This window comes from Carcharhinus amblyrhynchos, unplaced genomic scaffold (genome assembly GCF_965287045.1).
Source record: "Carcharhinus amblyrhynchos unplaced genomic scaffold, sCarAmb.v2.hapA scaffold_54, whole genome shotgun sequence".
Lineage (NCBI taxonomy): Eukaryota > Metazoa > Chordata > Chondrichthyes > Carcharhiniformes > Carcharhinidae > Carcharhinus > Carcharhinus amblyrhynchos.
Window position 1 is genome coordinate 479,577 of NW_027649795.1, and position 25,421 is coordinate 504,997.

General features: G+C 48.7%; 1 protein-coding gene across 4 annotated transcripts in view; it reads left to right on the forward strand.

Annotated features, from left to right (window-relative positions):
- The window catches only part of LOC145337623 (spectrin beta chain, non-erythrocytic 1-like), a 304,515-nt gene that overhangs the window by 120,819 nt on the left and 158,275 nt on the right, over nucleotides 1-25,421 (forward strand). Inside the window, exon 1 of one of the 4 annotated variants that reach the window (XM_080182426.1) lies at nucleotides 6,010-6,873. The exons of the other annotated variants lie outside the window; for them this stretch is intronic. Coding sequence (XP_080038552.1) covers nucleotides 6,768-6,873 — 106 coding nt within the window. The 5' untranslated portion in view covers nucleotides 6,010-6,767. Of the gene's footprint in view, nucleotides 1-6,009; nucleotides 6,874-25,421 lie in introns of those variants that run through there. 4 annotated transcript variants of the gene reach the window in all.

The following is a 25,421-nucleotide window of genomic DNA, read 5'->3' on the forward strand; positions in this document are numbered from 1 at the left end:
CGAGGCAGCTTTGAAACAGCAGCAGCAGCAGCAGATATGATATGCAATTATGTCTCAGACCCCCAGCAGCTCATCCTGTGCTGCTTGACGGCGGGTTAGTGAGGTAGCACGGAGAGAGAATCGGGAGATCCCCAGAGCAGATGTTGAGTTTAAATAACCGGATCCACTAATAGGTGGTTGCTGACAAGGCGCCAATTAACTGGCAGCCGGTGACTGAATGTGGGCAACGCCGTGTAGAAGACTCTGTTTTTAAAACCGCGTTCCCGTTTGGGAAAAGCACCGTGAGTGAGCGCTGCGGACAGGGTCGTAATCTATTCTTAAAATATTGATTGTGAATTTAGACTGTTTGTTCTGTGCAGCAGCTGACCGCAGGAATGTGGCAGTAATCCTTTAAACACCGAGGGTTAACAAGCAGGGGTAGCGTGGTGACTTCGGATTCATGTGTTTTTCAGTGCTGAGTAGAGGCTGCCTTAATTTTATGTTGTCAACACAGTTCTGGTTTAGAAGAATTTCAGACGACAGTCTAATCTTTGTTGCACTGCCCTTGGGGTAGCCAGCTAGCTTTCAGTGGGGCATTGAAGCCGGCGAGAGGCGAGAGTGGCTCGGGGAGGTGGTTTTGTGTGTTCCCCACAGTTGAGAGGACCTCGCCAGCAATGATAGGGGCTGGAGGGAGAGGGCGCCGCCACCTTTTCTGCCTAGAACTGGGTGCTAAAACTGCCTGTACGAGCCAACAGCACATTCCGTAGGCTTTCCCTCCCTCCCCAACAGCACTCCTCACCCCTTCAGCCCATCTCACACTCCATATGAATCCTACAGTGCAGAAGGAGGCCATTCAGCTCGTTGAGTTAGCACCAACCACAATCTCTCAACAGTCCCACCAGGCCCTATCCCCATAATCCCACATATTTACCCTACTAATCCCCCTGACAATTAGGGGCAATTTAGCACAGCCAGTCCACATAACCTGCATATCTTTGGACGCTAAGGGGCAATTTATCACGGCCAATCCATCTAACCAACGCATCTTTGGACTGTAGGAGGAAACCGGAGCATCCAGACAAAACCCACGCAGACACGGGGAGAACATGCAAACTTCACACAGACAGTGACCCAAGCCAGGAATTGAACCACTGTGTCACCGTGCTGCCCTTCCCATGGCGCTCTCCCCCCTCCAATGCTCTCCTTCCCACCCCCCCCCAACTGCACTCCTTTCCCCCCCCCACTGCACTCCTCTCCCCCCCCCACACTGCACTCCCCTCCCCCCCACTGCACTCCTCTCCCCCCCCCACTGCACTCCTCTCCCCCCGCCACTGCACTCCTCTCCCCCCGCCACTGCACTCCTCTCCCCCCGCCACTGCACTCCTCTCCCCCCGCCACTGCACTCCTCTCCCCCCGCCACTGCACTCCTCTCCCCCCGCCACTGCACTCCTCTCCCCCCGCCACTGCACTCCTCTCCCCCAGCCACTGCACTCCTCTCCCCCCGCCACTGCACTCCTCTCCCCCCGCCACTGCACTCCTCTCCCCCCGCCACTGCACTCCTCTCCCCCCGCCACTGCACTCCTCTCCCCCCGCCACTGCACTCCTCTCCCCCCGCCACTGCACTCCTCTCCCCCCGCCACTGCACTCCTCTCCCCCCGCCACTGCACCCCTCTCCCCCCGCCACTGCACCCCTCTCCCCCCGCCACTGCACCCCTCTCCCCCCGCCACTGCACCCCTCTCCCCCCGCCACTGCACCCCTCTCCCCCCGCCACTGCACCCCTCTCCCCCCGCCACTGCACCCCTCTCCCCCCGCCACTGCACCCCTCTCCCCCCGCCACTGCACCCCTCTCCCCCCGCCACTGCACCCCTCTCCCCCCGCCACTGCACCCCTCTCCCCCCGCCACTGCACTCCTCTCCCCCCGCCACTGCACTCCTCTCCCCCCGCCACTGCACTCCTCTCCCCCCGCCACTGCACTCCTCTCCCCCCGCCACTGCACTCCTCTCCCCCCGCCACTGCACTCCTCTCCCCCCGCCACTGCACTCCTCTCCCCCCGCCACTGCACTCCTCTCCCCCCGCCACTGCACTCCTCTCCCCCCGCCACTGCACTCCTCTCCCCCCGCCACTGCACTCCTCTCCCCCCGCCACGCCACTGCACCCCTTTGTCCCTCCACTGCACACCCCCCTCTTCTCCCCAGAGTGCAAGCTCTCATTCTCAGGCAATGAAACTGCAAAAATGTGACTTTTAAAACAAAGTTTAGAATTTTTTAAAGTTTATTTATTAGTGTCACAAGTAAGGCTTACATTAACACTGTAATGAAGTTACTGTGAAAATCCCCTAGTCATCACACTCCTGTGTCTGTTTGGGTTCATTGAGGGAGAAGGTAGCGTGGCCCAATGCACCCTAACCAGCATGTCTTTTGGACCATGGGAGGAAAAGTTTAAAGTTTATTTATTAGTGTCACAAGTAAGGCTTACATTAACACAGCAATGAAGTTACTGTGAAAATCCCCTAGTTGCCCACACTCTGCCACCTGTCCTGGTTACACTGAGGGAGAACTTAGCACCTAACCAGCACATCTTTCAGACTGTGGGAGGAAACCGGAGCACCCGGAGGAAACCCACGCAGACACAGGGAGAATGTGCAGACTCCACACAGACAGTGACCCAAGCCGGGAATCAAACCCCGGTCCCTGGCGCTGTGAGGCAGCAGCGCTAACCCACTGTGCCACCATGTATTTTGCTCTGTTGGTGAAGAAGTTACCACTCCGTTCATCTAGAGTATCACAGACAAGATGCAGCCCTGTGTGATATTGCAGAATCCCTTCTGAAAGGGTGTGTGTAACCGAAGAGGGTGTTTCCCAGTTCCTGTGCTGTGATAGCCTGCCACTGAATTTACACTGGGGCAGCTGCCACTTTGGCTGCATCTGTGCCTGATTGCTGTATAAATCAGACCTTATCATTCAGCTGGAACAACTTTAAAACTACGTATATAATCTCTTCACATATGGCGTAGTTCCAAAGTCCTAAACAGCTCTGCCTCTGACCCTGGGGAAGGTCTGTATAGACCATTTATGTTGCTTTGTGACACCCAGCAACCATAATTGGCTAATCATTAATGGTTTTGATGACTGAATATCAGAGGGTGGCACGTTGGCACAGCGGTTAGCACTGCTGCCTCAGGGCACCAGGGACCTTGGTTCGATTCCCTGTGAGTCACTGTCTGCATGGAGTCTGTCTGCACTGTCTCCCCCTGTGTCTGTGTGACTTTCCTCCGGGTGCTCTGGTTTCCTCCCACAGTCCAAAGAGGTGGAGGTTAGGTGAATTGGCCATGCTAAATTGCCCCTTAGTGTCCCGGGATGAGTATGTTAGCGGGATTAACGGAGTAAATACGTGGGGTCTTGGGGATAGGTCATGGGTAGGATTGTGGTCGGTGCAGACTCGATAGACCACATGGCCTCCTTTTGCAATGTAGGGATTCTATGTGTGTAAATATGGGGGCATCAAAATTAATTTAAAGAGATTATAGATTTTATTTTGAGTTGGGCGGCACGGTGGCGCAGTGGTTAGCACTGCTGCCTCATGGCGCCAGGGAACCAGGTTCGATTCCCGGCTTGGGTCACTGCCTGTGGGGAGTTTGCTCATTCTCTCCCTGTGTCTGGATGAGTTTCCTCCGGGTGCTCCGGTTTTCTCCCACAGTCCAAAGACGTGCAGGTTAGGGTGTATTGAGCTGTGCTAAATTCTCCCTCGGTGTAACCCAAACAGGCGCCGGAGTGTGGGAATTTCACAGTAACTTCACTGAAGTGTTAATGTAAGCCTACTTCGAACAAAGAACAAAGCACAGGAACGGGCCCTTCGGCCCCTCCAAGCCTGCACCGATCATGCTGCCCAACTGAACTAAAGTACCCTACTCTTCCGGGAACCGGATCCCTCTACTCTCATCCTATTCATGTACTTGTCCCATAAAAGTGACCGCTGTATCTGCTAAAGAACAATAGAAGAATGAGTGACACTAATAAATAGACTAAACTAGCCCTTGCAGCTTCCGAAACCTACTCCGGGTCACAGTCCTGTAACACCTGATGTTCTGTAAATGTGTAAGCTTCCACTGAGTTAATTGGAGAGAAATACTTTCTTCTGGGTGCAGTTCTGGGGCACGGCGCATAATTCCTGTGGCGTTTAATGACCTGTTAATAGCCAGCACAGGAATTTGACATGAATGGTCCAAAGATCATGTGCTCAGTGGAATTTCAGTCCCTGAGGATTTTTCTTTAAATCCTTTTTGGTGGCACAGTGGGTTAGCGCTGCTGCCTCACAGCGTCAGGGACCCAGGTTTGATTCCCGGCTTGGGTCACAGTCTGTGCAAAGTTAGCATGTTCTCTCCCCGCGTCTGCATGGGTTTCCTCCCACATTCCAAAAGATGTGCAGGTTAGGTGGATTGGCCATGCTGAATTGTCCCTTAGTGTCCCAAGATGTATAGTTTAGGTGGATTAGCCATGCTAAATTGTCCCTTCATGTCCAAAGATGTATAGTTTAGGTGGATTGGCCATGCTAAATTGCCCCCAGTGTCAGGGGGATTAGCAGGGTAAATGCATGGGGTTACGGGAATAAGGCCCGACTGGGATTGTACTTGGGTACTGACTTGATGGGCCAAATAGCCTCCTTCTACACTGCAGGGATTCTGTGTATGGGTGGTACAGTGGTCAGCACTGCTGCCTCACAGCGCTGGGGACCTGGGTTCAATTCCGGCCTTGGGTCACTGCCTGTGTGAAGTCTGCACGTTCTCCCCCGTGTCTGTGCGGGTTTCCACCGGGTGCTCTGGTTTCCTCCCACCGTCTGAAAGATGATGTGAAGATGCTGGTGTTGTGAGACTTCTTACTGAGTCTGAAAGGCGTGCCAGTTAGGGCTGCTAAATTCTCCCTCAGTGTACCCAAACAGGAATATAGCGATTAGAGGATTTTCACAGTAACTTCATTGCAGTGTTAACGTAAGCCTACTCGCGACACTGATAAATAAACTTTTAAACCTTGCTGCAGCCATGACTGAAATGGACTAACAAAGGCTGAGGATTGAATTTGGGACCTCCTGGCATAATAGGTCAGTGTTACTCTCGGTAGCAACTTTCATGAAGGCATCAGCACAGCCCCGAGTGCTCTTAAACTGGAACAAGTCATACTGGCGTGTATTATTTGACATTACTGCTCACATACAAGTCATAGTGACCCACATTCCACGATACTTCAGCTGTGCAAAAAACAGACACAGTAAGAAGTCTCACAATACCCAGGTTAAAGTCCAACAGGTCTATTTGGGTAGCAGAAGCTTTCGGAGCGCTTGCTGACCCTCCATCAGGTTCTTCACTGCTCCTGACGAAGGGACGGCGCTCCAAAAGCTAATGGCTTTTGCTACCCAAATAAACCTGTTGGACTTTAACCTGGGTGTTGTGAGACTTCTTACAGTCCAACGCCGGCATCTCCACATCACGAAAACAGATACAGCAGAGGGGGTGCCGCACCATTCAGAATACTTTATGCTTCAGGACAGTGGGAGAGTAGCATGTGCTGATTTAAGGCGATAACTACGCTGTAGGTAAATTTACTGCGCGTGTTGGAAGTTTGGGGTGGGGTTTGTGTGGGGAGGGTGGTGGGGCGGGGGGCTGGTGGTGTGGTGGTGGGGGGATCAGTCACAGCAACTCAAGAGGTCGTAACGCGCCTTTCGCCACCCTGCTTAACTGTTTGGCGTATGTGTCAAAGAGATCACGAGGAGGAAGTGAATGGGGGAGGGGTTGGAGGGAGGAGAGAGAGAGAGCGAGGGATTAAAAAAAACAACAGAGAAGCGAGGCTTCTCTGAGAGAGAGAGAGAGAGGAAAGCTGTCCAACTTCAGAAAGATGTGGGCGGTACAATCAGGGGTTTGATGCTGTCAGTCCACAAATATTCAGGGCAAGGTGTTATCTGCTCTGGTGGGCGGTCTCAAGAGAGACTGCAAGTAACTTAAAAGATCACTTTATGTGCAGGCTGGATCACAGAAGCCCGTGGTGCTTCTCCAGTCAAGAGTTTGCAGTCTGATCTCCAATACATCCGAGTAACTTTTTCTTCCTTTCTTCCTTCCTTCCTTCCTCCCCATCCACCTCCGCCCCCTGCGCACCTTTGTGGAAATGGACTGATCCGGGGCTACCTTTGCTGCTATGATAATCAGCTCCGTGATGTAAGGGACTGAATCCGCCCAGGGCTGCTTGTTGATCGTCAGCACTTTGCATATTCCACAAGGTGTGTGCACTTAACTCGGAGAGCGAGAGCACACACACACAGACACACACACACACGCACGCACACACACAGCAAGTTTCTCCCGGGGGTGCCGGTGGTTGGAGGTGTCTCACCCGGAGTTTGCTGAGGTTGGGGGGGGGGAGGCTGCGGAGAGAGACGTGAGGAATGTTCGTCTGAACGAAGGAAAGGAAAGGTGACCCGTTGGATTAGAGATTCTGGCAGCGCCTGCCCCGAGGAGGAAGGGGGCTTTTGGAATCTGCATGCACGAGTAAAGAGGGAGAAATGCTGGAGGGAATCCTTTGTACGCTGGAGGCCCTTTAGCCAAAGTGCTCAGCACTTCAAGTACGCCTGAATCGGGAGTGAAAACTGCCAGTGTTCATCCTATGAAAGATCCAGCGACCAGATTGAAGGAGGATCCTGGCTTTCAGATCGCAGGGAATTCTTTTCCCTTCCCTCCCCAACTTCTTTTAAAAAGTTTTACTTTGAGTTTGGAATCTCCTCGCTTTTAACTGGGGGATATCAGATGGAGGTGCAGAGGAGATCCGTGACACCGCCCCTGTCAGCCGCAGCCTATGTCAACTCGACACAGTATTCCAGTGTCCTGGAGGGAAGGTTCAAGCAGCTGCAAGGTAAGGCTCCGCTTTCCCCACCTCTCATCCTGACGCTGGGGTGGGGGGGATACCAGCCACAGAGTTTGAGCGCGCGCGCACATATATATACACACACACACAACACACACACACACACACACACACACACACACACACACACACAAACACACACAGTGCTGTCAGTGTATTCTGTAAATCGGTAGTCAGAGTGGCAACGTTCCTATTATCCTGAGTAAAGTAAAGGGACAGAACAGTGGGTTAGCACTGCTGCTTCACAGTGCCAGGGACCCAGGTTCGATTCCTGGCTTGGGTCACTGTCTGTGCAGAGACTGCATGTTCTCCCCGTGTCTGCATGGGTTTCCACCGGGTGCTCTGGTTTACCCCACAGTCCGAAAGACATGCTGGCTAGGTGCTAAATTCTCCCTCGGTGTAACCAAACAGGTGCCGGAGTGTGGCGACTGGGGGATTTTCACAGTAACTTCATTGCCATGTTAATGTAAGCCTTACTAATAAATAAAATTCACTTTACTTACAGTTGATTTAATAAATAAACTTCACTTTATTTATTAGTCATAAGTAGGCTGACATTAACACTGCAATGAAGTTAACTGTGAAAATCCCCCAGTCGCCACACTCCGGCACCTGTTCAGGTACACTGAGGGAGAATTTAGCACGGCCCAGTGCACCCTAACCAGCATGTCTCTCGGACTGTGGGAGGAAACTGGAGCACCCGGAGGAAACGCACACAGACACGGGAAGAACGTGCGGACTCTGCACAGACAGTGACCCAAGCCGGGAATCGAACCCAGGTCCCTGGCGCTGTGAGGCAGCAGTGCTAACCCACTGTGTTGTAGGGCCTGAATGCGAGTTAAAGTGTGGTTTCAGCCTGGCGGTTCAGACTCTCTGACTAGTTTAGCCTGTTCCAAGTCTTCCCATGTGGTCTCTTGATGTGGAGGGTTGGAGGGGGGGGTGGATTTGAGCATGGGCAAATACTGTTGTGGTTTATCAATGTGCAAGAAGCTTCCTTTCCTGTATCCTGTTTCAGGAGAGCACTGCCAGTAATCTGCTTCCTCCCCACCGCCCCATAGTTTGGAGGACGGGTCTCACTCAGCACCGCTACTACAGGGAGACAGACAGAGTAAACATGTGGGATTGCCTCTCCCATGTTTGCATAGCTGCAGCCATTTTTTTTTAACAGTGTGCTGGAGCTGCCAGAGTCCCTGATACAGGGAAACTCGGCCTGTGCATTGGCCTGTTTCAGTGAATTGGACCAGTTTGATTGTTTGTGTCGCTGGCTGTTTTACATTTGGAACTGGGGGGCACCGGTGCACGCTGCTTTAACCTGTCTTCCGTGCCTGAGAACCAGAATCTTGGTGCATATCGTTTTGTGACCCTAAAATGCTGTTGGAGTACAAAGAACAAGGAAAATTACGGCACAGGAACAGGCCCTTCGGCCCTCAAAGCCTGCACCGACCATGCTGCCCGACTTAACTATAACCCCCTACCCTTCTGGAGACCATATCCTTCTATCCCCATCCTATTCATGTATTTGTCCAGACTCCCCTTAAAAGTTATAGAATCATAGAATCCTACAGCACAAAAGGAGGCCATTCGGCCCTTTGAGTCTGCACCGACCACAATCCCACCCAGATCCTATCCCATACAAAAGTCTGAGATCACATATCAACCAACTCAAGAACAGCTTCTTCCCTGCTGCTGTCAGAGTTTTGAATGGACCTACCTTGTATTAGGTTGATCTTTCTTTACACCCTAGCTGTGACTGTAACATTACATTCTGCACTCTCCTTTCCTTCTCTATGAACGATATGTTTTGTCTACATAGCGTGCAAGAAACAATACTTTTCACTGTATGTTAATACATGTGACAATAATAAACCAAATCATAACCCCATCTATTTACTCTAGCTAGTCCCCCTGACACTAAGGGGCAATTTAACATGGCCAGTGCACCTAACCTACACATCTTTGGACTGTGGGAGGAAACCCACGCAGATATAGGGTTCGCCCCAAGTGCTATATCCAGCCGCTTCTTTAATACGTTCAATGTTTTGGCATCAACTACTTCCTGTGGGAATGAATTCCACAGCTCACCGGGTGAAGAAATGTCTCCTCACCTCCGTTCTAAATGGTCTCCCCGCAATCATCAGACTGTGACTCCTGGTTCTGGACTTCCCCCCCCACCATCGGGAACATCCTCCCTGCATCTACCCTGTCCTGTTAGAATTTTATAAGTCTGTACAAGACTTATAAAATTCACTGCTTTCACGAACTCCCCGCGTAGCGGGTTCCTTGCACCCACCACTTTCTGTGTTTAAAAAAAACTTGAAAAAGTCTCTGAGACCTGGGTTCGACTCCTGGCTGGGGTCACTGTCTGTGTGGAGTCTGCACGTTCTCCCCGTGTCTGCGTGGGTTTCATCCGGGTGCTCCGGTTTCCTCCCACAGTCTGAAAGATGTGCTGGTTAGGATGCGTTGACCCAAACAGGCACTGGAGTGTGGCGACTCAGGGAATTTCACAGTAACTTCATTCCAGTGTTAATGTAAGCCTTACTTGTGAGTAATAAATAAACTTTTACTTTAAAGACTTCGCTCCCCCCTCTCATTCGTCTGAACTCGAGCAAAAACAATCCTAACCTAGTCAGTCTCTTGGGGTAGACCATTTAGCACGGAGGTGAGGAAACATTTCTTCACCCGGTGAGCCTGTGGAATTCATTCCCACAGGAAGTAGTTGATGCCAAAACACTGAATGTATTCAAGAGGCAGCTGGATATAGCACTTGGGGTGAACGGGATCAAAGGTTATGGGGAGAAAGCAGGATTAGGCTATTGAGTTGGACGATCAGCCGTGATGGCGATGAATGGGGGAGCAGGCTCGAAGGGCCAAATGGCCCCTCTGCTCCTATCTTCTATGTTTCTATATAATTCAAAAACCAGCTTATATTCTAAAGGGGGTGTACGCCATCGGTGTAACATGACTGGAAGTTTTCACATGCTGACCTTTCCCCTTGTGCCTTCACTGTTGCTGCCCCAAACTTGACTGCGTCCCACATCACATCGTCTTGGGACCTTGGGATGTGCCAGTCGTCAACTCTCAGTTGGGGTCAACTCTTTGCCCTGGTTTGTCCACGGATCTCTGAGGGCAGAAAGGCAGGTTAATAGGGTGGTGAAAAAGGCACACTCTCCTTTTATCAATCAGGGTATAGATTGTAAAAGCAGAGAGGTCATGATGGAGTTGTATGGAACTTTGGTGAGGCCACAGCTGGAGTACTGTGTGCAGTCCGGGTCGCCACATTATAGGAAGGATGTGAACGCGCTGGAGGGGGTGTAGAGGAGATTCACCAGGACGTTGCCTGGGATGGAATATTTAGAGAGAGGTTGGATAGGCTTGTGTTGGTTTCTGTGGAGCAGAGAAGACTGAGGAGCAACCTGATTGAGGTGTACAAGATTATGACGGTAATGGACAGAGTGGGACAGGGAGCAGCTGTTCCCCTTAGTTGAAGGGTCAGATATGAGGGGACACAAGTTAAAAGTGAGGGGTGGGAGGTTTAGAGGGAATTTGAGGAAAAGCTTTTTATCCAGGGGGTGGTGAGGGTCTAGAATGCGCTGCCTGGGAGGGTGATGGAGGTGGGATGCTTCACATCCTTTAAAAAGTATCTGGATGTGTACTTGGCACGTCATAACATTCAGGGCTGTGGGCCAAGTGCTGGCAAGTGGGATTAGGTGGGCAGGTCAGGGCCTTTCATGCGTCGGTACAGACTCGATGGGCCGAAGGGCCTTTTCTGCACTGTAATATTCTGTGATTCTGTGAAGACCAACAGGTCTCGGGGCAGAGCAAAGAGCATCTTTCACCAAGTTGATGATCCTCCAGCCACAGTTGATGTTTGCCTTGGGATGTTTGTGTGAGCGCAGAGTCCAAACCTGTTGATTTACGTTGTATGACCTTTAGCAAGCACTCAGCCTTGGCTCAGTGGAGGCAGATGGGTCTAGATCTCACACCAGATTTCAGGTCCTGGTGGCACAGTGGGTTAGCACTGCTGCCTCACAACGCCAGGGAACTGGGTTCGATTCCCGGCTTGGGTCACTGTCTGTGTGGAGTTTGCACGTTCTCCCCGTGTCTGCGTGGGTTTCCTCCGGTGCTCCGGTTTCCTCCCACAGTCTGAAAGACGTGCCGGTTAGGTGCTAAATTCTCCCTCAGTGTAACCCAAACAGGTGCCGGAGTGTCGCGACCAGGGGAATTTCACACTAACTTCATTGCAGTGTGAATGTAAGCCTACTTGTGACTAATAAATAAACTTAAATATTATCTAAGCATTACTGGAGGTGTCATTTGTTGGATGTGATGGGAAGCAATTTTCAGCTGAACATGAAAAATTCTGTGGTTTAAAAAAATCTAATTCCTCTTAGATTCTTTTTCTTTTTGATTTGATTTTAGATTTTTAGTTTATTATTCGTGTCACAAGTAGACTTGACACTGCAGTGAAATTACTGTATTGAAATACGGTGAAAAGTATTACTTCTTGCGCGCTGTACAGACAAAGCATACCATTCATAGGGAAGGAAAGGAGAGAGTGCAGAAATGAAATGTTGCAGTTGTAGCTTGGATGTCGAGAAAGATTAGCTTAATACGAGGTAAAGTTTAAAGATTATTTGTGTCACAAGTAGGCATACATTAACACTGCAATGAAGTTACTGTGAAAATCCCCTAGTTGCCACATTCCGATACCTGCTCAAGGAGAATTTAGCACGGACAGTCACTAACCAGCATGTCTTTCGGATCGAGGTCCATTCAAAAGTCTGACAGCAGCAGGGAAGAAGCTGTTCTTGAGTCGGTTGGTACGTGACCTCAGACTTTTGTATCTTTTTCCTGATGGAAGAAGGTGGAAGAGAGAATGTCCGGGGTGTGTGGGGTCCTTATTTATGCCGGCTGCTTTTCCCGAGGCAGCGGGAAGTGTAGACAGAGTCAATGGATGAGAGGCTGGTTTGTGTGATGGATTGGGCTACATTCACGACCTTTTATAGTTCCTTGTGGTCTTGGGCAGAGCAGGAGCCCATACCAAGCTGTGACACAACCAGAAAGAATGCTTTCTATGGTGCATCTGTAAAAGTTGGTGAGAGTTGTAGCTGGCATGCCAAATTTCCGTAGTCTTCTGAGAAAATAGAGGCATTAGGTGAGACAAAGAGAGTCGGGTATTTGGTAGCAGACGGGTAGGTGGAATTAATACCACAGTCTGATCAGTCATGATCTTATTAAATGGCGGAGCAGGCTCAAGGGGGAAAATGACCTCCTCCCGCTGTGAAGCCCTATGTCCCAGTGGTGGTGAGGGTGCTCTGTGTAACATCCTTTGTATGGTTATGCACCTTCTTGCGTGTAACTTAGATGACCAGTCACTCACTGACTTTGTAACACGCTTTCTGAGAGGCACACGATTTCTACAATAATATGAATCTTTCGCTCATTAAATTTTCAAATTTAGGATTTTAATTTTTAAATGAGGGCAGCACGGTGGCGCAGTGGTTAGCACTGCTGCCTTGCAGCGCCAGGGATTTGGGTTTGATTCCCGGCTTGGGTCACTGTCTGTGTGGAGTTTGCACGTTCTCCCTGTGTCTGCATTGGTTTCCTCCGGGTGCTCCGGTTTCCTTCCACAGTCCGAAAGATGAGTGGATTAGGTGGATTGGCCGTGCTAAATTGCCCCTTTAGTGTCCAAAGATGTGTAGGTTAGGTGGATGAGCCATGGTAAATTGCCCATTAGTGCCGGGGGGACTAGCTAGGGGTAAATGCATGGGGCTAAGGGAATAGAGCCTGGGTGGGATTGTGGTTGGTGTAGACCCAATGGGCTGAGTGGCCTCCTTCTGCACTATCAGGATTCTATGATTCAAATAGCTTGTGCGTTGTTGGAAAAATCTTTTAGCTTGATAACAGTGTGGTGGTGCTTCAGGGCACTAATGTGTTTTTATGAGGTTTCTGCATGGCACATGACACACAGAATCAGTAAATATGGTTCTGTACACACACACACTGTCAGCTCGCTTGGAGTGTAAGATCAGAAGATAAGCTGCTTAACCCTTTCATTACCTACTCGAGTGGGCTTAATGAGAGATTTCCCCTTGATCGGTCCCATATTGTAGTTGCGTGTAGTATTTACCATAACATCCGATTGCAGCTCACTATTTATAGAAATTGCTCAAATAATTACATGTTTTGTGTCTTCGTTGATAAAAGGCAAGGCTTTGAAATTACGCCGGTCAGTACAAAGGAGGCCATTCGGCCCATCAAGCCTGCACCGACCCACCAGGTCCCATCTCTGTAACTCCACGCATTTACCCTGCTAATCCCCCTGGCACTAAGGGGCAATTTAGCATGGTCAGTCCATCTAACCTGCACATCTTTGGAATGTGGGAGGAAACCCACGCAGACACGGGGACGACATGCAGACTCCACACAGACAGTGACCCAAGGCTGGGAATCGCACCTGGATCCCTGGCATTGTGAGACAGCAGTGCTAACCCACTGTGCCGCCGTGTCTCCCTACTCTGCAACACAGAAGGGAATTGAAAGTGGTCGCTTTGGTGCATGTGGCTTTGTGCTCACGGGCACTGGCTTGGAGCTAATGGGGAAAAACAAGTATCATTTTAATATGGGGAAATTATGAATCTGCTGGATGTCACTCTCACACTGCTGCCTTGTCGAAGCATCCTTACAGACTGCTCGCTGTAGATAATGGTAAAAGAAGTGCATTTTTAAATAACTTTGGGGGTTTACCAGGATGAAATTGTTGTCTGTCTAGTATATCTTGTTGTCTGTCATTATAATCTATATCGATGCACCCACAGCCAATATTTCTCTCTCCCCTAAACTGAAGCTATATCACACAGCCATGCTTCCTGTCCGTGGAACTCTTGTTCAGTTCAGAATGCTTGTAGTCATACCAGTTACCGACAGGGATTTTGTTTTGCACTCTCTGAAGACTCGCTGTCCCAGTCTGTGCCCGTCAAGGTGTCAAATTGTTTGTTTTGCAGCCTTAGCTCAGCAGGATTTACCTTTCTGACTCTGAATTGCTTTGTGGTGTGTTCCTGATGTGGAGGTGCCGGCGTTGGACTGGGGTAAACACAGTAAGAAGTCTCACAACACCAGGTTAAAGTCCAGTAGGTTTATTTGATAGTAAACACCACAAGCTTTCGGAACGCTGTTCCTTCATTAGGTGAGTGGGAACAGCGTTCCAAAAGCTTGTGGCTTTTACTATCAAATAAACCTGTTGGACTTTAACCTGGTGTTGTGAGACTTCTTACTGTGCTCCTGGCCATGAGATTTTCTGCAGGAAGCGAGCGCCGGCCGGGATTTGAGCTCACCCGCCCCAGTTCCCATCCACGTGGACTGGAGGACATGACGGTGTGGATGGGGCATGTTAGACTTAACACCTGAGCACTTTAGGACATCCTGCGATTGTGAACATAAACGCAAACTGAATGGCGGATTGAAAATGTAACCTCCGTGGCTATGAGTCAAAAATTCTCTCTTTTCCTCAGCCACACACTCACTCTCTCTCTTTTTCTCCCTCTCTCATGTGCCCTCTTTCTCCCTCTGTCTCTCTCACATGCCCCTTCTTTTTCTCACCTGCCCCCTCCTCTCCCTCACATGTACCCTCCCTCTCTTTCCTCTCTCTCTCTCCCCCCACCTCTCTCTCTCTCCCCCCACCTCTCTCTCTCTCCCCCCACCTCTCTCTCTCTCCCCCCACCTCTCTCTCTCTCTCCCCCCACCTCTCTCTCTCTCCCCCCACCTCTCTCTCTCTCTCTCCCCACCTCTCTCTCTCTCTCTCTCTCTCCCCACCTCTCTCTCTCTCTCTCTCTCCCCACCTCTCTCTCTCTCCCCACCTCTCTCTCTCTCTCCCCACCTCTCTCTTTTCCTTTCTCCCTCTCTCTCCTTTCCTTTCTCCCTCTCTCTCCCTTGGTCTCTCTGACTCTCCAGCTCTCCCTCTCACACCTTCTTTCTCTCTCTCTCCCTCCCTCCCTCTCTCACACCCTCTCTTGCTCTCACACTCTCTCTCTGTGTCATGTCCTTCCCCCCCCCTTTCCCTCTCTCTCTTTCTCCCTCTCTCCTTGTCTCTCACATGCCCTCACTCTCTCGCACGTGCCCTCCATCTCTCTCTCTCTCTCTCCCCCCTCTCTCTCTCTCTCTCTCTCTCACTCACTCTTTCTCACTCTCTCTTTTGCCTGCCATCGGTCTCTCTTTCTCTCTCTCTCTGACTTGCCCTCTCTCTCTCTTTCTCTATCCCCTTCTCTACCCCCCTCTCTCTCTCACGCAGCCTCTGTCTCACCCACACACACGCGCACACACCCTGTTTATGTATAAGCACATGTTGTGTAACCTGTAACTTGTAGAAGCTCTCCGAGGTTTTTATCGGATTAAATTCCTTGTGGAGTGGTGAAGGCTTAAACATTCCTTGCAGCTCTCGGGTTAATACTTAATCTATACCCACTGCTAGAATAGTACAAATCAGCTGATATGTTTACTCTGCACATCTACAAACAAAATACTTTCTAAATAATCTTCTACTCTGAGCAACAAGTCTGTGCTGACCCCAAATATTAGAGCTTTGTGTAAACTGAGCAAACTATAGACTGGTTTCTTAAGATGATTCCAAACTGTTCTTATAAGTGCCGCCTCTTTAGCGTTTAGCCTGTTACCCAGATGCACCAAGAAACCCATCCCCATGTAAAAGTAAAGTTTATTTATTAGTGCCACAAGTAAGGCTTACATTAACACTGCGATGAAGTTACTGTGAAAATCCCCAGTCGCCACACTCTGGCGCCTGTTCGGGTTACACTGAGAGAGAATTTAGCATCTAACCAGCGTGTCTTTCAGACTATGGGAGGAAACTGGAGCACCTGGAGGAAACCCACGCAGACATGGGGAGAATGTTCAAACTCCACACAGACGGTGACCCAAACCGGGAATCGGACCTGGGTTTCTGGTGGTGTGAGGCAGTAATGCTTTCTGGTGGTCTTGGACAGAGTAGACATTGCTGAATTTTGCTGGGAAACAGCTCTATCCTGGCATTGTTCCCCAGAGAAAAATCATTTTATATTCGTACTATATTTGAACATGCAAGATAGTGGCCTTGACACAACTCTTCCTATTTCACCCACTAATTTTCATGCCCCCACCAGCAGTCATCTTGATCATGACATGAGTATCACCACAATTCAGGGATAATCACAAGACTTAGTCATCAGGAATGAGTGACTTTTGTCCCTGCTGTTTGGACAACTGTTTGGTTTTACTGGGATGTTACCAGGACTTTGAAGAGAGGCTGGATAGACTGGGACTTTTTTCTTTGGAGCGTAGGAGGCTGAGGGGTGATCTTATAGAGATCGATAAAATAATGAGGGGCACAGATCAACTAGATAGTCGCTATCTTTTCCCAAAGGTAGGGGAGTCTAAAACTAGAGCACATGGATTTAAGGTGAGAGGGGAGAGATACAAAAGGGTCCAGAGGTGACACAGTGGTTAGCACTGCTGCTTCACAGCACCAGGGACCTGGGTTCCATTCCTGGCTTGGCTCACTGTCTGTGTGGAGTTTGCATGTTCTCCCCACGTCTGTCTCGGTTTCCTCCCACAGTCTGAAAGACATGCAGGTTAGGCTGCTTTGACCCGAACAGGTGCTGGAGTGTGGTGACTAGAGGAATTTCACAGTAACTTCATTGCAGCGTTAATGCAAGCCTTACTTGTAACTAACAAACTTTAGGGGCAGTTTTTTTCACACAGAGTGAGTGTCTGGAACAAACTGCCAGAGGTAGTAGTAGAGGTGGGTACAATTTTGTGTTTTAAAAAGCATTGAGACAGTTACATGAGGAAGATGGGTATAGAGCGATATGGGCCAGATGCGGGCAATTGGGACTAGCTTAGGGTAAAAAAAAGGGGTGCAAGGACAAATTGGGCCGAAGGGCCTCTTTCAATGATGTAAACCTCTATGACTTGCTGACTGGTTGAAGGAATGAGTAAATCAGTGGCTGGCGAACTAAAAGTCTTATCTTTACTGTGGGATGATGTAGCCAGAATAAATACAACGCAAGATAAGAAGGGAGATTGACATCTCAAATACAGCCATGGCCTGCAGTAAACTGGACTCAACCAGACTGTAACAAGCAGAGTCCACCCCTAAACCAAAAGCGATACAAGAAACTATTCAAGTGAACCAGAGAGTACGACTAAATCACTTTAAAACACTGAGTACTGAGGAAGGGGCAATCTGCTGGCTGGAAAATTGCACCTCCCTTAAAGAGGGCAGATGACAAAACACTAGCCACGGTACACAAATGTACGAGTGACCCAAGTGGGAGTCGAACCTGGGTCCCCCTTGGTGCCGTGGGAGGAAACCGGAGCATCCGGAGGAAACCCACGCAGATACGGGGAGAACGCGCAGACTCCACACAGGCAGTGACCCAAGCCGGGAATCGAACCCGGGTCCCCCTTGGCGCCATGGGAGGAAACCCACGCAGACACGGGGAAAACATGCAGATTCCGCACAGACAGTGACCCAAGGCCAGGAATTGAACCTGGGTCCCTGGCGCTGTGAGGCAGCAGTGCTAACCACTGTGTCACCGTGCTGCCCGAATGTGTCCTGTTTTCATGTGGCTGTGTGATTTTTCAAACCTGCAGACAAGTCTGCATTCTGGAAGAGTACAAGCATTTGGACTTTTTTGTTCAAACTAATCCTGTCGGCTGTATCAGCTGTTCCAGCCAGCTTTGCCTCTGTTATCCGAAAAGATATGTGCCTTCAGCAGAGAATAGATGACCCTGAAATTGTTTGGTGCTGGACAAACCTGCTGATCTGTCGATTCCCTGCATTGTTTGTGCACTTACATAGGAACCATGGATCAGAAAACAAAGTGTAAGCCAGTGATACTCAGACAAATAAATAGTGTCAGTAAACATTTATTTTAATAGGAGTGTGATAATGCATGGTCTGTTATCCCCACATTACATCTGTATTTTTTTCTTCCCTGCCTCTGTGGCACAGTGGTTAGCACTGCTGCCTCACAGTGCCAGGGACTGGGGTTCAGTTCCCGGCTTGGGTCACTGTCTGTGTGGAGTCTGCACGTTCTCACCATGTCTGCGTGGGTTTCCTCTGGGTGCTCCAGTTTCTTCCCACAGTCCAGAGATGTGCAGGTTAGATTGATTGGCCATGCTAAATTGACCCTTAGTGTCAGGGGGACAGGGAAGATAAATATGTGGGGTTATGGGGATAGGACCTGGGTGGAACCGTTGTTGGTGCAGACTCATGGGCCAAATGGCCTCCTCCTGTAGGGATTCTATGATTCTAAAGCAGTACAGAAACCCATCCTGTGCACACTGACACCGATCCTACCAAGGCCTATCCCCTGAACACCACATAATTACCCTGCTAATCCCTCTAACCTACGCATCCCAGGACACTAAGGGACAATTTAGCATGGCCAATTACTTATAAGTCACAAGTAGGCTTACCTTAACACTGCAATGAAGGTACTGTGAAAATCCCCCAGCTCTGGTACTTGTTCGGGTACACTAAGGGAGAATTTATTGTGGCCAGTGCACCTAACCAGTAAGTCTTTTGGACTGTGGGAGGAAATTGGAGCACCCAGAGGAAATCCACGCAGACACAGGGAGAACACACACACAGATAGTGACCCAAGCCAGGAGTCAAACCTGGGTCCCTGTTGCTGTGAGGCAGCAGCGCTAACCCACTGCACCACCGTGCCGCCCTAATGAATAAGGGATCAATATCTCTGTTGTGGGTTCAGAGTTCCTGCAAGTTATTTTATGAAATTATGAATCAGATTGATGGAATTCCAGCTAGTAACAGTTCTGTTGCACAGTGGCACAGCAGTTAGCACTGCTGCTTCACAGCGCACTAATATACCTTTAGGGAAGGAAATGTGCCGTCCTTACCCGGTCTGGTCTACGTGTGACTCCAGAGCCACAGCAATGGGGTTGACTCTCAACTGCCCTCCAAGGGCAACTAGGTATGGGCAATAAATGCTGGTCCAGCCAGCGATGCCCATGTCCCACTAATGAATAAAAGAAAAACATGGAGTCTTAAGCACTCATGGTGAAAGTACGTGGAGAGGGAGCTCAGGCTGGGAGTTCTCCTTTAAGGAGGGAGTCCCTTGTGCAAGTAGTTGGAAGAGTCAAATCAGCAGAGGAATTTTGATAGATATCCGTCTCTCTCTGTTGTGCATTAGTTTGGGGTGATTTGATTTGATTTATTATTGCCACTTGTATTAGCACATAGTGAAAAGTGTTGTTTCTTGAGCACTATACAAACAAAGCATACTGTTCATAGAGAAGGAAAGGAGAGGGTGCAGAATGTAGTGTTACAGTCACAGCGAGGGTGTAGAGAAAGATCAACTTAATATATTTGATTTGATTTATCAAAGTCACATGTATAGGGATACAATGAAAGTATTGTTTCTTGCACGCTGTACGGTCAAAGCATACCGTTCATAGAGAAGGAAAGAAGAGAATATATGGTGTAAACTTGATGGGCTGAATGGCCTCCTGCACTGTAGAGATTCTGTGATTCATAGAGAAGGAAAGGAGAGGGTGCAGAATGTAATGTTACAGTCACAGCTAGGGTACAGAGAAAAATCGACTTAAACAACTTTCTTGCAGCCTAAGGCAGAGAAGCAGCCATTCCAAGCCGTAATACATCTGGAAAGCATGCTTTATATGGTGCATCTATAAAAATTGGCGACAGTTGTGGCAGATATGCTGATTTTCCTTAGCCTCCTGAGAAAGTAGAGATGTTGGTGGGGCTTTCTTAACTATATTGTCGGCTTGGGGGGTGACCAGGACAGGTTGTTGGTTTATACACCTGACTATTTCTGGACATGTTGATTAATTCCTGCTATGTATTCAGTGTTCACTTGTTTGGTGCTTCTGCATTTTTATATATCTCGACACAACATAGCGATGGTTGGAGCTCTGCTAACTCTTCCTGGTGTGTTATTGCTTGATAAGGTGCTGTCCTAATCTTCTGATTATATCAATGCAGTGTTGCGAGGTTGAGGGACAGTTATCACTTGTCTGTTACTGGGCATTCACATATCATGCACAATGGTTTATAAAGTTTAAAAGTTTATTTGTTAATGGCACAAGTAAGCTCACATTAACACTGGAATGGAGTTACTTTGAAAATCCTCCACTTGTCACACTCTGACGCCTATTTGGGTACATTGAGGGAGAATTATCAGTCAATTCATCTAACCCGCACATCTTTGGACACTAAGGGGCAATTTGGCATGGCTAATCCATTTAACCTATACATCTTGGACACTAAGGGGCAATTTAACCTGGCCAATCCACCTACGCGACTTTGGGGTGTGGGAGGAAACCGGAACACCGGGAGCAAATCCATGCAGACAGAGGGAGAACAGGCAGACTCCTCAGACAGTGACTCAAGCTGGAAATTGAACCCTGGTTCCTGACGCTGTGAGGGAGCAGTGTTAACCACTGTGCCACTGTGCCAATACGGAACATCTTCACAAACTTCCACCCTGTCATAATTTTATATCATCTTTCGCGGCACGGTGACACAGTGGTTAGCACTGCCGCCTCATAGCGCCAGGGACACGGGTTCTAGCCCCGGCTTGGTCTGTGTGGAGTCTGCACGTTCTCCCCGTGTCTGCGTGGGTTTCCTCAGGGTGCTCCGGTTTCCTCCCACAGTCCAAAGATGTGCAGGTTAGGTGGATTGGCCATGCTAAATTGCCTGTTAGTGTCAGGGGGAATCAGCTAGGGTAAATGCATGGGGTTATGGGGGTAGAGCCTGGGTGGGCTTGTGGTCGGTGCAGACTGGATGGGCTGAATGGCCTCCTTCTGCACTGTAGGGATTTTATCCTGAACATATTTTAGCATCTCCTATGTCACCACCAACAATGCAGCATTCCCTCAGTTAGAATGTCGACTGTCTGTGTTTTAAGTTTGTAACCTTCTGACACAGGGTGCTAATGGCTTGATTGGTACCATTCTGGCTTTACGAGCCTGAGACAGTCTGTGATTAAGAGTAATAAGCAGTATTTCAAATTGGGCCATTTTCTTTTCAACCTCCTCCAAAGTATATTTTGTTTGTTCTTGAGATGGGGGTGGCTGGGTCAGCATTTATTGCCTATCCCTAGTTGCCTTTGGAGGGCAGTTGAGAGTCAAGCACATTCCTGTGGCCCTGGAGTCCCATGTAGGCCAGACTGGGTAAGGACAGCAGATTTCCTTCCCTATGGGACATTAGTGACCCAGATGGGTTTTTATGACAGTGGTTTCATGGTCATCAGTAGACTTTTCAGCCCAGATTTTTATTGAATTCAGATTTCATCATCTACTATGGTACTACTCCAGTGACAATACCACTGCGCCATTACAACCAGCCTCCCATCCATTGACTCTGTCTACACTTTCTGCTGCCTCGGGAAAAGCAGCCGGCATAATTAAGGACCCCCACACACCCCGGACATTCTCTCTTTCACCTTCTTCCATTGGGAAAAAGATACAAAAGTCTGAGGTCGCGTACCAACCGACTCAAGAACAGCTTCTTCCCTGCTGCTGTCAGACTTTTGAATGGACCTACCTCGCATTAAGTTGATCTTTCTCTACACCCTCGCTATGACTGTAACACTACATTCTGCACTCTCTCCTTTCCTTCTCTATGAACGACATGCTTTGTATAGCGTGCAGGAAACAATACTTTTCACTGTATCCCAATACATGTGACAATAATAAATCAAATCAAATCTCCTTCCTTTCTGCAGCATCCACGTTAGGACATCAACTCTGTCATTTATCTAGTCTCACAGCACCAGGTTAAAGTCCAACAGGTTTATTTGGAATCACGAGCTTTCAGAGCACAGCGCATTCCTTAGGTGAGTGGAGGTCAGTTTACAGACATGTCATATGTAGATAAAGACACACTTGCAAGATAATTCCGGATTAGAATTATCTTGCAATTGTGTCTGTGTCTATATATGCCGTGTTTGTGAAACCTACCTCTCCATTCACCTGATGAAGGAGCAGTGCTCCAAAAGCTTGTGATTCCAAATAAACCTGTTGGACTTTAACCTGGTGTTGTGAGACTTCTTACTGTCCCCACCCCAGTCCAACGCCGGCAACTCCACATCTGTTATTTATCTACATCAGATTATAAGCAACTTCTGATCTTCGATGGGCTGTATTTTTGTTTGGGATTTTCTTTGGTCACCCATCAAAACTGCTTAACCAGCTTATGATACCAACAGCTTGCATTTATACTGCTCCTTTGATGTTGCTTCACAGGACAGGTGGAGAAATGTCAGTTAAAGAAATGGGTTTTAAGGAAAGTCTTAAAGAAGTCGAGAGCGGCTTAGAAAGGGAATTCCTGGATAGAATGGAGAGCTCAGGCAGCTGAAGGTATTGACCATAAGAAACAGGAGCAGAATTAGGCTACTCGGTCCATCGAGTCTGCTCCGCTATTAATCATGGCTGATATTTTTCTCATCCCCATTCTCCTGCCTTTTCCCCATAACCCCTGATCCCCTTATTAATCAAGAACTTATCTATCTCTGTCTTAAAGACACTCAATGATCCGGCCTCCACAGCCTTCTGCGGCAAAGAGTTCCACAGATTCCCCACTCTCTGGCTGAAGAAATTCCTCCTCATCTCTGTTTTAAAGGATCGTCCCGTTACCCTGAGGTTGTGCCCTCTGGTTCTAGTTTTTCCCACTAGTCGAAACATCCTCACCACGTTCACTCTATCCAGGCCTCACAGTATCCTGTAAGTTTCAATAAGATCCCCCCCTCAACCTTCTAAACTCCAAATACAGACCCAGAGTCCTCAACAGTTCCTCATACAACAAGCTCTTCATCCCAGGGATCATTCTTGTGAACCTCCTCTGGACTCTTTCCAAGGGCCAGCACATCCATCCTTACATACGGGGCCCCAAACTGCTCACAATACTCCAAATGGGGTCTGACCAGAGCCTTATACAGCCTCAGAAATACATCCCTGCTCTTGCATTCTATTGCTGCTAGTTGGGGAGCAATCTTCACACACTTATTTTGCTTTTAGGAATAGTGGGATGGTGGTAGGAGGTTTCCCAGGCTGATTATCAACCCCTGGAACCATAGAATAATGCAGTGCAGAAGGGACCCTTTGGCCCATCGAGTCTGCACCGACACACGGGAAACACGACACCACATCATTAACATACCTTCTGTGGCTGACTAGTCCTGGTATGGGACCTGAAGAAGTCTCACAACACCAGGTTAGGGTCCAACAGGTTTATTTGACAGTAAACTCACAAGCTTTTGGGGTTTGCCCCTTCATCAGGTGAGTGGAGAGTTCTGGTCTCTGACAGCATATAACAGCACACACAGTTTACAGAATACTAATTAGAATGTGAGCCTATACAACAAACCTGCTATTCAAGTCTTAAAGATGCAGACAATGTGATGCAGACAATACACGTTGTCTGCATCTTTAAGACTTGAATAGCAGGTTAGCTGTAAAGACTCACATTCTAATCAGTAATCTGTAAACTGTGTGTGCTGTTATACGCTCTGTCAGAGACCAGAACTTTCCATTCACCTGACGAAGGGGCAAACCCCGAAATCTTGTGGGTTTACTATCAAATAAACCTGTTGGAGACTTCTTACTGTGTTTACCCCAGTCCAACGCCGGCATCTCCACATTGTGGGACCTGCACCCAGAGCTTCTAAAAAAAAGTTTACTAGTCACAAATTACTGTGAAATTCTCCTAGTTGCCACAGTCCAGCGCCTGTTCAGGTCAGTGCACCCTAACCAGCACGTCTTTCAGACTGTGGGAGGAAACGGGAGCACCCGGAGGAAACCCATGCAGACATGGGGAGAACGTACAGGCTCCACACAGACAGTGATCCAAGCCGGAATCGAACCCAGCTCCTTGGCGCTGCGAAGCAGCAGTGCTAACCACTTTGCTGCCATGCCTCCCTGCTGGCCCAGAGGAAGGATGCTGTGGTTACAGGGGCCTGATTAAGAGACTAGAATTGGAGGAACTCAGAGAACTGGGAGGATTGTAGAGGGAGGAGGAGAGACAGGGTGGGTTAAGATATGGAGGCGTTCGCAAACAAGGATTAGAGCTTTAAAGCTTATTTTTAAGAATTATTTCATTGATTGTGGGGTGTTGCTGGTTAGGCTAGCATTTTTATTGCCCATCCCTAATTGCCCCTTTGAGAGGGTGGTGGTGAGCTGCCTTCTTGAACAGCTCCAGCCCACGTGGTGTAGGTACTCCCAGGCTGCTGTTAGGGAAGGTCTCCTAGGGTTTTGACCCAGCGACTGTGAAGGAACGCCCGATGTATTTCCAAGCCAGGATGGAATGTGATGTGGGAGTCGAACTTGCAGGTAGAGGTGTTCCCCAGGTATTTGGTCCCCTTGTCCTTCTAGATGGTAGAGATTGGGGGGTTTGGAAGGTGCTTTCCAAGGAGATTTGGTGCATTTTTAGAATCATAGAATAGAATCCCTACAGTGCAGAAAGAGGCCATTTGGTCCATTGATGCTGCACCGAGAGTGTCTTACCCAAGCCCTATCCCCGTAACCCCACCCTGCTAATCTCCCCTGAACTGATGGGTAATTGAGCACGGCCAATGCGCATAACCTGCATATCTTTCAGACTGTGGGAGGAAAGCGGAGCAGCTGGAGGAAACCGATGCAGACACGGGGAGAACATGCAGACTCCAGATGGACACTGTTTTCTGCTCTTGCATGTTCCAACTATGTTTCTATTATAGCTTCGCGCAGTTCCTCTATTCTCATGTTTCATATTTCAACACACTTTGGGTGAGCTTGCAAAAATTGTGTTAGTTAAATATATATTTGGAACTGTACTTTTGGTTAGACATTGTGGAAAACATGTACAGTTTTCAAAGCTATGATTTTAACCGATTAAACTTGTGCATCAGTCGCTGAAAGTAAGCGTGCAGGTACAGCAGGCAGTAAAGAAGGCAAATGGTATGAGAGGATTTGAATACAGGAATACGGGTGTTTACCACAATTGTGTTGGTGAGGCCACACCTGGAGTATTGCTTCCATTTTTGTGTCTTTATCTGAGGAAGGATTCCTCGCTATACAGGGAGTGCAGCAAAGGTTTACCGGGCTGATTCCTTTTGCTTTTACTTGATTTATTATTGTTACGCCTATTAGTATACAGTGAAAAGTATTGTTTTATGCACACTATACAGACAAAACATACTGTTTATAGAGAAGGAAAGGAGAGGGTGCAGAATGTACTGTTACCTTCATAGCTAGTGTGTAGAGAAAGATCAACTTTGTGCAAGGTAGATCCATTCAAAAGTGCGGGCTAGGTCCATTCAAAATCTGCTACACCATTCCTGGAATGGCGGGACTGTCATATGAGGAAAGGCGAAGTGGTTAGGATTATATTCACTGGAGTTTAGAAGAGTGAGAGGGGATCTCATAGAAACTTATAAAATTCTAACAGGGTTAGATAGGGTAGATTCAGAAAGAATGTTCCCGATGGTGGGGGAGTCCAGAACTAGGGGGGTCAGAGTTTG